The sequence below is a fragment of the Dermacentor silvarum genome, chromosome 10, assembly GCF_013339745.2.
Source record: "Dermacentor silvarum isolate Dsil-2018 chromosome 10, BIME_Dsil_1.4, whole genome shotgun sequence".
NCBI classification, from domain to species: Eukaryota; Metazoa; Arthropoda; class Arachnida; order Ixodida; family Ixodidae; genus Dermacentor; species Dermacentor silvarum.
The window spans coordinates 6,172,215-6,184,886 of record NC_051163.1 but is presented as its reverse complement, the minus strand read 5'-3'; the positions used below and the strand labels follow the sequence as shown (position 1 = coordinate 6,184,886).

General features: G+C 49.7%; 1 protein-coding gene across 1 annotated transcript; it reads right to left on the bottom strand.

The window, feature by feature from the left end:
* Positions 1-8,731: 8,731 nt before the first annotated feature.
* LOC125940826 (uncharacterized protein K02A2.6-like) lies at positions 8,732-12,034 on the bottom strand. Its single transcript, XM_049657427.1, has 3 exons — positions 10,324-12,034; positions 9,156-9,497; positions 8,732-8,883 (listed from the first exon to the last, which is right to left on the bottom strand). Exons 1-3 carry the CDS (start codon positions 11,951-11,953, stop codon positions 8,732-8,734), a joined length of 2,124 nt encoding a protein of 707 aa, XP_049513384.1. The 5' UTR covers positions 11,954-12,034.
* Between the last annotated feature and the right edge of the window lie 638 nt (positions 12,035-12,672).

The window sequence follows — 12,672 nt, the reverse complement described above, 5'->3', positions numbered from 1 at the left end:
GCATCGCATCGGGTCGCTCAGCATTTCTTGGGTTCGTTGCGTGGTCGTTGAGTTTGACTTTGATTCAGTTTGCATGGGAGAAAGCTTCGCGTTCAACCATCTTTCTTTAGGAAACGGGGTTTGATTTTTTACAGTGCATCAAGCACCGCGAACAACATGCGAGGGTGGTGTGCGAGTGAGTGCCACTTCTGTTTAGCCAGAAGAAGATGCCATTTATGCGTGGGTAATTTACTGACACGACGGGCAGTGCGCAATCTAAAAGATGCCATAGACTATACTACGTACCGTGTGTCCCAGCTAACGTTATAGCCAAGCTATTCAACGAAAAAAATAGATATACAAATACACAGTGCAAGATACAGTTATAAGACCCACGGTCTCCAGAAGCCTGACGACCGAACATCGTATGTCTTAAAATCGTATCTTGCACCGTGTTTTCTAAATCTATCTATTATTATTTTTTTTTTCGTTGATGAGCTTGGCTATCGTTAGCTGGGGCACCCTATACATGAAGGCCTATATGTATTTGTATGTATAGAGACTGCCTCGGACACCGTTTTGATTACTATGGTAGGCGTTCGCCGTGGTTACTCAGTGGCCACGACGCTCTGCTGCCGAACACAAGGTCACGGGTGTGCCAGCAGCAGCGTCTGCGTTCCAGTGGAGGTGGAGCGCAAGAAAACGTTTGCGTACTGTGCGTACCTCAAAGAAGGCCAGTTGTTCCAAATCAATCTCCGCTGTGGTAGTTTTTCGCATAGCCCGCTGAATTTAAAACCGCATAATTAAATGTGTAAATAAATTGTGCTCCTTTCTATATTTCCTGTGCCATCTTGCGAAGCTTTGTCTTCGCGCAATCCGCAGGACACTCGCCACGTTCGCCGAATTCATTTGAGTAACGCTTACGCTCTCCTGCCCCGTCAAGCGCGCTTAGGGATGATGATATAATAAAGAACCGGGAAGTTAAAATAATCATAAACGCCTGCTGTGGCGAACAGAACACGCGTTTTACTTTCTGTAGGGCGAAGCCAACTGAATTCTGCGCCCGCGCCTAACTGCGATATCATATCAACCTTCTCAACAGTGCACTGCCTGCGGAAGAGCACGATATACGAAGAGATGTCGGATTAATAAAAATGTGTTTGGATGCATGGTATGATGTGGCCTCCGAGATTGCGCAATCTCGAAGGCCATAAGTATGCGAGCTTTGGCGCGCCACACTGTTTTTGCTACATCTACATGCTTACCTTCTCTCGTGCCACTGAGATGGCCTAGTTTTGCTGCTGTGGTTGCGAATGCTAGACTGGTTCCGGGCTTTTCGATGACCGTGTTCCAAGAGTAGGCATCTCGCTTGTAAGCGAGCGACCGCGCTAACCAGCCTCTTGGTTTTCAGTCGCCGAGCGAGCACTTTCGACGTGTTGCCTTTCATCGCCCGCGCATGTTTACATGTTTGCGTACGTGGCTTCTGTTTAACAGTGCGCGCCAGAGACCGCCAGGGTAATGCCCTAACGTGAAGAAATGCACTGGGCGGTCAGAGGGCGGACGGGATGTAATTTCATAAGCAGTGGTCCCAGTTTGTTCGTTACTGGGCTGCAAGCGTTCGGCGAGCACGCGACGGAATCCCCCGCCAACGGAACTCGCTCTGCAGCGCTTGAAGCTTCCAGTCACGAGCGACGCGGTTGGCGGGACGCATTGTAAACACTGCGTCACACGCTGGCTGTTTTAGAGGTTTCTTTTCTAACGGGGCTGTAAGTGAGGAGAGCGCCCTCATACGACAACCTCCTCCTCTGCGTTCGTTATGCAAGCCCCTTGTTATCCCCGGAGGGCACGACGTCAGCGAGGAGCCTGCAGCCAGCCACGTAGCCGAGTCACAGCAACTTGGAAACATGCGAGTGTGCAGCCCTGCATGCGCACACATTGTGAAGCAACAACAGCGCAAGACAAACCTTGTGGAGGTGACAGCACGGGCTCTGACTGTCATCTCTACTCGAGGAACGGAAATATATTGCGCTTAAAATACAGGAAGCAAGGAGATAGATAGAACAATATTTCCGTACAATCAGACCATACAGTATGTGTTAGGGAATAATTTCAAATAATTTTTTCTTCGTCAAAAGAAAAAAATAATTTTTTTCGCAACGTCAGCACTTGTAAGCATGGAGGAAGGAAAATATAGGAGGGAGCATTACGTCACGCAGCCAGCCTTGGCAAGCGAACGCTTCGTGTATCCAGCAGTGGCGGCCCAACACGTGACCTCTTGCGTCGAGATGACGGCGAATTGAGAGTTGCCGAGACGTTTGGTTACCGGTAGTTTTTATTCGGTGCGTACTCGGCCGGCAGCTATCTGCTCACATGCAGGAAGGAAAAACGGTTTTTCCTTGTTTTGTTTTTGTTTATTTTGAGAGTTTCAAATGGTTTCGAATGGGTATTGAGAAAACAAAAATATCAACCGGGAGTACTAAAACCTACCGCGCGCTCTGACGTATCCTCCGTGCTGTGACGTTTTCACCACGTGTTGGGCCACCACACTCGGCGTCAATCGCGTTGCGGTCCCTCCTATACGTTTACTTCCTCCATGCTTGAGAGTGCCTCCCCCGCTCGAGTTTCGCACTTTAGTACCACGTGGTGCGCGCACGTGGCAACGCCGGCTTTTAAAAAGGCTCATCCACGCTCGGAGCCATCGGGCGATTTGCAAACTATCGCCGCAGGCAGACGAAAACACGTGTCGCGGCGAAACATTGCCGGAGACGCGTAAATATTATGCGCACACGCTGGTGAGAGCCCCACCAGCGTGTATGCGTGTGTGTGAGCAGTAGAGATAGGACTCAGCAATTAATGAAGCAGTTGAAATGAACCTCGACGCGGAGCAGGTTTGCGGGCGCCGCGCCGGCCAGCCAGCATTGTCCAGCAGTCTTCATGGAGACTATAGTGAACTTTGTGAAGACTACAGCACCAGCTGAAGGTCGCATTTGGAAACACTTGCGTGCATTTAAGGGATAGCTCTCACACTAAAAATAAAGCCCCTTTCTTAAAGAAAGGCGGTTGAACGCGAAGCTTTTGCCCATGCAAACTGAATCAAAGTCTTTAGCAAAGTAGTGCGTTGGGCGAGTTGGTGCAGAGCTAAACGAATGAATTGTGGCGCAAGGAATTGGCGCCCTATCCTGTCTTCTTCTTGGTTTTCCTTCTTTTTCCTTGCGCCACAATTCATTCGTGAATCAAAGTCGAAGTCCAAAGCCAACGACCACGCAACGAACCCTGAGCGACCCGATGCGATGCATATGTGATTTGATTGCTCGCTTAGGATTGTATTTTATGAACGTTGAAGTTGAATGAAAACACATTTCGTTAAGTTGCATAGCCTTTATTGTAGATCATGCATAGCCGTTGCTTACACGCATACTTTCACGAACTGCATGCCGTTGCCGATACACGGGCACGATCGTGCTCGCGCTTACGTTCGCGTGCGGCAGCCTCTTCTGCCCTGCGCTGCACCCGCAGCCTACCCATGGTGACGGCGGGAATCCATTGCGTGACGCGCCTAATGCAATGCTGATATTTACAGTTCGTCGGGGCAGCGTGGCGTTGCAGTTCTCATTGTTCTTATCGGTACAACTGCGAGTGGGTGTTCTACGTTATACGCATGTCGTGCGCCGTTGTTCTATTGTGTTTGCAGATAGTTCCATTGTATAAGTTGGATTTCCTGCAGTGCGTTTTCGGCGCTCGCGGAAGAATCAGTGAGACGTCCATATATAGAAAGCTTCGCTTTAATATAACTGACACCCTTAAAAGTGAATAAGGGTTATACCTCAAACCCTTATGCCCTTTTCAGGTGTAAGGGTGCGACCGATTTACACCAGCATTCACTTTCAAGGGCGTCAGTAATTTTACGGTGCAAGTGATGCTGTTCTTGGCGTATTCTCAACAAAGCTTGCTCAGATCGGCTGAGGTCTTTTTTCTTCTCTCTAAGATCTAAGATCGATTATCGTTCTTTCAAACGATCGGGAAAGGTCTTAGAGCGGTCGTTCGCGTGACGCATTCCTTTGTGACCTAAGTGACGGCGCATTCAACCTCGCGCTGACATCTGCAGCGACGCACGTGCGCTTGCCGCTGCGTGACGTGGCTTATTTCTCGCGCTGGGACACTTCGTGTCGCAGTGCACGAGTGCTGTAGCATCCCAAATACGTGGAGCTCTCTTGCACAGCGGCTCACACTCTCTATTGCACCCTTGTCAGTGCGTACGTGTTTTCACATTTAAGAGTATCTATAATTACTCACAGGGGACCCTGACGGAAATTTACAGAAGATGGGTTGGAGTGCATACGTCAGACACTGCCGAATCCTGACTAGAAGCTTACCACTGGTCGTTGGAGAAGAAAAGTGCACACTCATTGTATTCCACCGGAAGGACCGCGCGAATAGCGATGGAACGAAAAATGTTAGGCGTAACGTTAAAGGACAGGAAGAGAGCGGTGTGGATCAGAGAGCTAACGGAGATAGCCGATATTGTAGTTGACATTAGGAGAAAAAAAAATGGAGCTGGGCAGGCCATGTAATGCGTATAGGGCAGATAACCGGTGGACCATTATAGAGCTACAGAAAGAGTGCCAATGGAAGGGAAGCGCAGTCGAGGATGACAGAAAATTAGGTGTGGGGATGAAATTCGGAATCAGCGCCAGACTGGAGATTGCTGGGAGAGGTATTCGTCCTGCAGTGCATATGAATGAATGAATAAAGCCTTTATTTTAAGGAACGGGACGGCTCTAGGCCATATAGGCTGATGATAGCAGCAGCTGTGGACGCTAAAGTGAAGCACTGAATTAATTTATAATGGTATTGTTTCAAAAACCAGCTTTTCATTCATTTGGTCGGGAAAGGTCGATCATTAGTGCACTGTAAAATTAATTAAGTGTGTAAATCGGCCCATATCTCACACCCTTACACTTCTTTTTGGGTGTAAGGATGTGAGTTATAGATTTGCACCCTTATTCACTTTTAGGGGTGTCAATTATTTTACGATGTGTATAAGATGTAGACCGAAAATTTTGTTCTTTTATCTTCTTAATTAATTATAATTAATTAGTATCGCGACCCAACCTTAGCGCCGCTACGTCAATGCGACGTTCCTGGTGTTAATGTACTTAATTTTCATATTTGGCCCGTTCTGACACTGCAACCATTTCTCGAAACCTGCTGGGATAAGTGTTCGGTTTCTTATAGAATGCAGGACGGACGGACGGATAAAACTTTATTTCATCTATTTAAATGTGGTTGGGCCCCTATATGTCCGGGAGCCCCCTGGCCGACATCTCTAGGCAGGCCCGGTCCACCAGCCAGAGCTGGTCATCCAAGCAAGTGGGCCGAAGAGCGGCCTCCCACGAGGAAAAGGAAGGGTTGGGAATAGGTTGTACCGCCATGCACTTGGGGCAGCTCCACAAACAGTGGAAAAGATCTGCCCGGGGCACAGAATGCAGTGTACTCCTTATTTACTGATAACGTTTAATTAAACCAGAGTAGACGCCGTCGAAAGGCATCACGTGACGCCGAGCTGGTGTTCGTGGCAACGCCACAGCCACCACGGCAGGCAGGACGTTGAGCATAAATGAAACTTACGTAGCGCTTACCTTTCCTTCGCATACGTTGTGCGCAGCCCCGGGAATCTTCTCGATTAGGGGACCGCCACGTTTAGCCCACGGGCGTCCTCGGTTATAACGGTTCGCCACAGCAGAAGGCAGGCGTAGAGGCTCTCGGCTTCAAAACGTATCGGCGCTGGTGGGATATATCTCTCCACGCCACCACCGCGGATTTTTTCCGACTCAGTGTCTTCCTTAGTGAGTCACACCCACTTTTCCGTTTCGGGTGTCTCGGTTTCTAGCCTTCCTCGTAGGCCTACCCTAAAGATAGTGCAGTCTAAGAATGTGGGCCGTTCCCGAAATCCGACGCTGCTCCTGCTCCCTTCGAGTGCGGGGTGATGTGATAGAATGCCGTGCGCAGTGACACCGCCCCATTCTCACCCCAAACTCGCTCACGAAGACATCGTCTTTCGTCGACTTCAACTAGAGGTTGAATCGCGTTCCGACTTTTGTTAAAATTGTGGGGTTTTACGGGCCAAAACCACCATCTGATTATGAGGCACGCGCCGACATTTGCTAATGTCGAATGGCAATCGTTCGAAATTGTTGCGAACGGAAGAATACGCTCGGCCCATTAGTTATCCTATAACTGCAGTTTGCAGGGAAAAAAATAATATTGCAACTGTAGATTTAGAAAACAAGGTATCAGTATCCAACCATTTTGTTAGCTGCGCAAAACGGACGCACGCCAAATGAATTTCCACCTTGCTAATCTATCTATCTATCTATCTATCTATCTATCTATCTATCTATCTATCTATCTATCTATCTATCTATCTATCTATCTATCTATCTATCTATCTATCTATCTATCTATCTATCTATCTATCTATCTATCTATCTATCTATCTATCTATCTATCTAATCTATTGAACAGCGGCGCAAGCATGGCCATTGTGGAGTCATCGGGAAATGTGTCGCACGTGACTTCCTTGTGTTAGACGCACCTGTCGGACGCGTCTTATCGCGCCGGCAGTATGTACTGCGTCCTCGAGAGTCCAAGCAGGCGGCACGAGACGTATTCGCGTGTCACAAACATCTCGTGCTCCTTTATCCGCGACAGCAACCTGTTCTCGCTGTTGAGCCAGGCTTGTCTCCGCGATTTCCTGTCACGTGCAGCCGGGTTACACGCGGGGGTCATCCGACGCTCCGCTATAGAACGAGTTCCTGCGAATCGGCGGTGTTTGTGCAGCAGCTTTCCTATCCACCTGGCGTCACAGGGCGCAGAGGCCGCGAACTGCTCTTTACAGAATGGTCGTGTGATCCGGCAGCGGACAGTCGCCCGCTGATGGATCACACGATCTTGGGACACGGGTCAACGGCTCAATGTGTGTGCGCTATACCCTTGACGTTGAGGAACTGTATCTATCAACTTTGCTTGACTGTCGACTTCTTAGACCGCTTTGCCTCCTTATATATAGACTTGTCCGTTTGACAGTATCAAGTCTGCAGACTGTCTACAGAAAAAAAATGCCGTTAGCGAACCTATTTCCTTTCGACTTATTTGGGCTCACAGACTTCCAAGCGGTTTGTTTGCGACAAGTGCATGGTTGGTTAGCCAACATAAAGTGCAAGATGATGGGTCTACAAGTTGTCAATTCGTATGTTGCATGGACTTTATAATAAAATATTTGTCGACTTTATACAGACCTGCGAAATATTTTTTTTTTTATGATACCTTTTCAGTTTAAACTCCCTGCGTTTTTCATTCTGACAAGGCTGCTCAAGTACCACTGAAACTCGATTACAATTTAGAAAACAGACACTGCAAAGTAGCTTTTCCTTCCGGCAAACACACTATTCGAGCGCAATGCTTAAAATATAAGACGCACATAGACTGCGCGCAGTGAACCCTTCGCTACAACTCCGACATCAGCCCGGAATGCTCCGACGTGAGGCGTCTCTTTTGCGTCAGCTTTTGCATTAAAAACATTATGCTCGCTCAATCGTCGGAGTGGCTGACAGTGCCGTAAGAGTTATATATAAGGCAGACAAGAGAAGATCCACCATCTATTGTGACAGATATATCTGAATCTTACTTTGAATCACTGTATTTGATTTGGCCATCGTCTACTGTCCGCTTAGACGGCCTTGAACACCAACCTCACCATTCGTCGCCCTACTACGCAACGAATACACTGTGTGTTTCTTTCTAAACGACTGGCTTGCGCGCAGGTGAATGTGACTTTAATGAAATGTGCCGGTAACTTGTGGCCGCCGTTTGCGTGTATGCGATTATAGCGAGTCTGACCGTCTCGGTCATTCCAGCCGAGGGTGAAAATGCAGCTGGCTGTGCCTGACATTTAGCTGAATGATACGTACACCTTGTAACTTTTTTGACGACTTTTTATTTATTTATTTATTCAGTTACCTCACAGGCTCCCGAAGGAGTATTGCGTGAGGGGAGAATACAGGGAATTGGCAAAAGGTTTCTTTTCTACCCATTTCTCTAAAACTGTCACACAGTGACGTCAATGCGAAAAGAATGCGCTTGCTTTGCTTCGACCCATCTAGTGGTGATTCAAATATCGTGACTTTTTCTGGCGAGAACGAAACCGAACAACAGACGAGGACAAGCGCTACTTTCAGCTGGGAATCTTCACTGCAAACGCGATATATATAGTACATGCGCGTTGCAGAATGTGAAGTCAGCCAGTATAGATGCGTGGGCTAGTTTGCTTGACATTAGTACTGTATTTTCAGGTCTATGGTATAGGTAGACACTACAAGTTTAAAAGTTGAAACTTCGCGGGACGCGGACTATATATGATTTTATGTTTTTAGGGTCGGAATTGTTCAGCACAGGACCCGAGGGACGAGGCGGACTACTGGCAAGCGGAAACCAAAACAAAAAAAACTTTATTCCACTCTCCCAAAGCCCCTTTATATATATATATATATATATATATATATATATATATATATATATATATCAGGTCTTTGTAGCGCCGCCTTATGGCCACTTGCTCAAGGCACACAGGTGGCGACCTCTACATCCCTCCTTTTCACCCTTTATGGGACAGGTCCCTACAAGTACAAGTCCAAACGCCGCGGTGGTCTCACTATACGACCGCTGCGAGTCTGTGTCAGCGTTTCCTGCGGCGTCACTTCCGTCTGTGTTGGATCTTCCCGAGGTGCTGCAGGCTGCATGATCTCGGGATTGACAGGCGGAGAAGCTGCCAGTTGAGCTGGGGTCGCTTCCGATGAATGAAGTACCAGGTGTCGACGATTACGCTGAAGGACGCCTCTGGGGGGTCTGAACAAGGTAGGACCGTGGACGCTGAGCCTGTGAGAGTACTTAACCACTGCAGCGTGTGTCAGTGACCCATACATAGTCTCCAGGACTCAAAGGGGCCAATTGGCTTGAAGCATGACGGCGATTGTAGTTCATCGCTTGACGTGCCTTGTTCCACGAGTCCTTTTCCCTGAAACTCGTGTGGCATGGTAACGACGGCACCAGTTGTTCCGGTAGTTTCGGGAGACGAGTTTGTAATTTCCTTCCCATCAGGGCTTGAGCCGGGGAAATACCGTTGGGACCAGGCGTGTCGCGGTACGACAGTAAGGCAAGGTAGGGATCAGGACCTTTGAAGAGCAAGTCTTTTATTGTGCGCACCATGCGCTCTGCCTCTCCATTGCTCTGGGGGTACCTCGGGCTGCTGGTCTCGTGACGGAAGCCGTATGACCGCGCAAACTCGGCGAACTCGTTGGACACAAACTGTGGTCCGTTGTCGGTCCGGACGATGTCCGGTATGCCAAAACGGGCAATGCAGCTCTTGATCGCCGAGATAACGGCTGGTGCCGTGGTGGACCCCACGGAGGCTACTTCGGGAAACCTGGAATAATAATCAACAATCAGGGCGTAATCGCGGCCTTTAAGTTGAAACAGATCGATGCCAAGGTGCTGCCACGGTCTGTCGGGTGTAATCGTGGGCAACAAAGGCTCAGAACGCTGAACTCGAGTCTCGGCACATATGGCACATTGGGTCACCATATGCTCAACATGCATGTTACAGTTAGGCCACCAAACAGACTCCCTGGCCCGTTCTTGGCAACGGCGCACTCCCTGATGTCCTTCGTGTAAGAGGGCGAGAATGTCCTGGCGCAAGGCTGAAGGAATGACAAGTCGTCGGTCCAGCAGAAGGATGCCGTCGTATATGCTCAATCTGTCCCTCTCCTTCCAAAATGGAGTGATCTGCAGGGGCACCTTGTTTTTGTCTGGCCATCCTTTCATACAGTACGTCATGACTGCAGAGCAGACTCCATCTTGGGCTTGGTGTATGCGGACATCTTCTAGCCGCCTTGCTACAAGAGGCGGTAATTCCTTGAACACTTCACCGACAAACAACTCCAGGGTGCCTACCATGCGAGTAGCTGGCAAATCAGAGGGAGCTCGTGACAAAGTGTCCGCCGTAGCTAAGTGCTTTCCAGGCACATATTTCACCACGTACTGATATCGCATCAGTCTTATTCGCATTCGTTGTATGCGAGGCGGCACGAGTTCTAGGTCCTTGTTACCCAAAAGGGTGACCAGAGGAAGGGGATCAGTCTCTACCTCGGAGCTTAGGCCGCAAAGGAACTGGTCGTACCGTGAAATGGCCCAAGTCACCGCGAGGCTTTCTTTTTCTGTTTGACTATAGATAACGTGCTTCCGTCGGGGTAAGCGCCCTTGAAGCATACGCTACAGCCCGTCGAGTACCTTCAGGCTGGTCCTGTAGCAGCACAGCTCCCAGACCGTAGGAGCTGGCATCCGCGGATACTACAGTGTGGTAGCAAGGATCGTATTTTGCCATACACGTGTCGGAGCTCAATAGCAACTTGAGGCGTGAGAAGGCTTTTTCTTGACTGGGACCCCAAGTCCAGGTGCTGTTCTTGTTTAGGCGGGAACGAATGGGCTCCGTAACGTCGGATAGGTGAGGTATAAACTGTGCGACGTGATTGGTCATTCCCAGTAATCGTCGTACTCCGCTGACGTCGGTCGGTGGCGGCAGATCCCTGACAGCCTTCACCTTGTCCGGGTCTGGCGAGATCCCGTCTGCCCCAATCACTACTCCAAGGAACTTGACCGAGCTGACCCGAAACGCACACTTCTTTTCGTTAAGGGTGACACCCTCCTCCTCAAGGCGAGCAAGGACTGCAGACAGGCGGTCGTCGTGCTCTTGACGGTCTTTCCCAAAGATTAGAATGTCATCAATCAGGTTCACGACCCCAGGCAAGCGCTCAAGAACCCTCGACATTAACTGCTGGAAATACTCTGGTGCCGTGGCAATACCAAAAGGGAGTCTCTTGTAACAGTAGCGGCCGAACGGCGTTATAAATGTCGTGAGTTCCTGGCTGTCGGCTCTCAGCTTCACCTGATGGAAACTAGACCGCGCATCCAACTTGGAGAATACTCGCGCTCCACCCAACTGGCCGAGGATCTGTTCCACCGTCGGCAAGATAAAGCGCTCCCTTTCGATGACTTCGTTCAGCTTCGTCAGATCGACGCAGATTCTGTAGCCGCCCGATGATTTGGGCACGACTACAAGCCCGAAGCACCACTCGGTTGGCGTCTCTACCTTCCTTATGACGTCCTGCGACTCCAGGTCGTCCAGCTCTTTCTTGACAACGTCGTATAAAGGAATTGGAATCCTCCTTGGGGCGCTCAAGGAAAATGGACGAGCGCCGGGTTTAATGCGAATGCTATATTCGGCTTGCCGAAATTTTCCCAACCCTTGGAAAATCTTGGCTGTGGGGGAATGAACGCACTCGGCAGAATCCAGGAAGTGAACAACACCAAGGGCTTCAATTGCAGGGAGCCCAAGCAGGTGAGTGCGCTGACGTTCAACCACGTACAAGGTCTGCACTGTGGACTTATCACCCCACTGTAAGGTTGCTTTAAAGGTACCAAGAACGTGCAGACTCTGTTCGCCAGGGCCCAAGACTTCCCCTTCAACATCATCCAGCACCCGCGGTCGGCCTGGAAAAGACGGCGAGACAACAGAGACTTCCGCGCCAGAATCTATCTTAAACTCGGCCGGGTGCCCGTTCACTAGTATGTCTATGTACCTTGCACGTCGTGAATCCACGTTGTGAAGTTCGACGGAATCCAGTAGCTCATTTCTATTCTTCTTCATGCACACTTCGGCAAAATGGCCTAGCTTTCTACAGTAGTGGCAAACTGATTTTCTGGCTGGGCAGTCTTTTCGAGAGTGACGCTGTCGTCCACAAAAGCCACACGATAACCTAGCCGGTTGCTCAGCCTGGTCGCGAAAACGTGGCGAAGGGGTGGGCGTATCGTTTCGCCGAGCCGAGTCAATGTTTAGCGTTTCGGCAAGAGCGTTATCCATAGTCAATCTAGCGCGTGATAACCGCTCTTTTTCTGCGTCCTCGTGTATGCGGGCTTGGCACAGTGCTTCCTCAGCGGTAAGTTTTGTGCACCGACACAATTGATCAGACAGTTTCTCGTCACGTATGCCTACGACGAATCTGTCACGAACAAGGCGGTCCTCGACGAGCGGCCTGTTATAGCTACAGCGCTTTGCCAGGTTGCGTAATGCCGTAAAAAAGTCATCCACAGATTCGCCTGGTTGCTGAATGCGGTGGTGGAAACGACGACTTTCGTATATCTCATTTACTGGATGCACGAAATGCGAATCCAACTTTTCTTTGACGGCAGTGAAAGAAAGGGCTTCCGGTGTTGACACCCCCAAGGACGATAGAATGGTCCTGGCTTGCGGTCCCATACAGTAAAGAAGTGTCCGTACCTGGGCCTCATCGCTGGCACTGTGGAGGCCGGCCACGAAAGCGTAATCCTTGAACGTCGAAATCCACGTTGGCCATTCTCCCGGGTTTGAAAACGTGAAGTTCTCAGGTGGGCGCAGACCAGATGCGCCAGCGTGAACGATGTGCACTTTTGGTTCGGTGGTGACGGCGGGGGTGGATTCCATGTCAGGCATGTCAGCGTTAACACCGGGATCCCACTTCTGACACCATGTTCAGCACAGGACCCGAGGGACGAGGCGGACTACTGGCAAGCGGAAACCAAAACAAAAAAACTTTATTCCAC

Excerpts from the sequence above, each read along its gene's own strand:
- LOC125940826 (XM_049657427.1), bottom strand. The coding sequence starts at position 11,953 with ATGGATAACGCTCTTGCCGAAACGCTAAACATTGACTCGGCTCGGCGA. Across the intron at positions 9,498-10,323 it reads GCTACAGGACCAGCCTGAAG|GCCGCGATTACGCCCTGATT; the intron begins GTACTCGACGGG and ends TTCAACTTAAAG. Across the intron at positions 8,884-9,155 it reads CGACACGCCTGGTCCCAACG|ACCCCCCAGAGGCGTCCTTC; the intron begins GTATTTCCCCGG and ends TACCTTGTTCAG.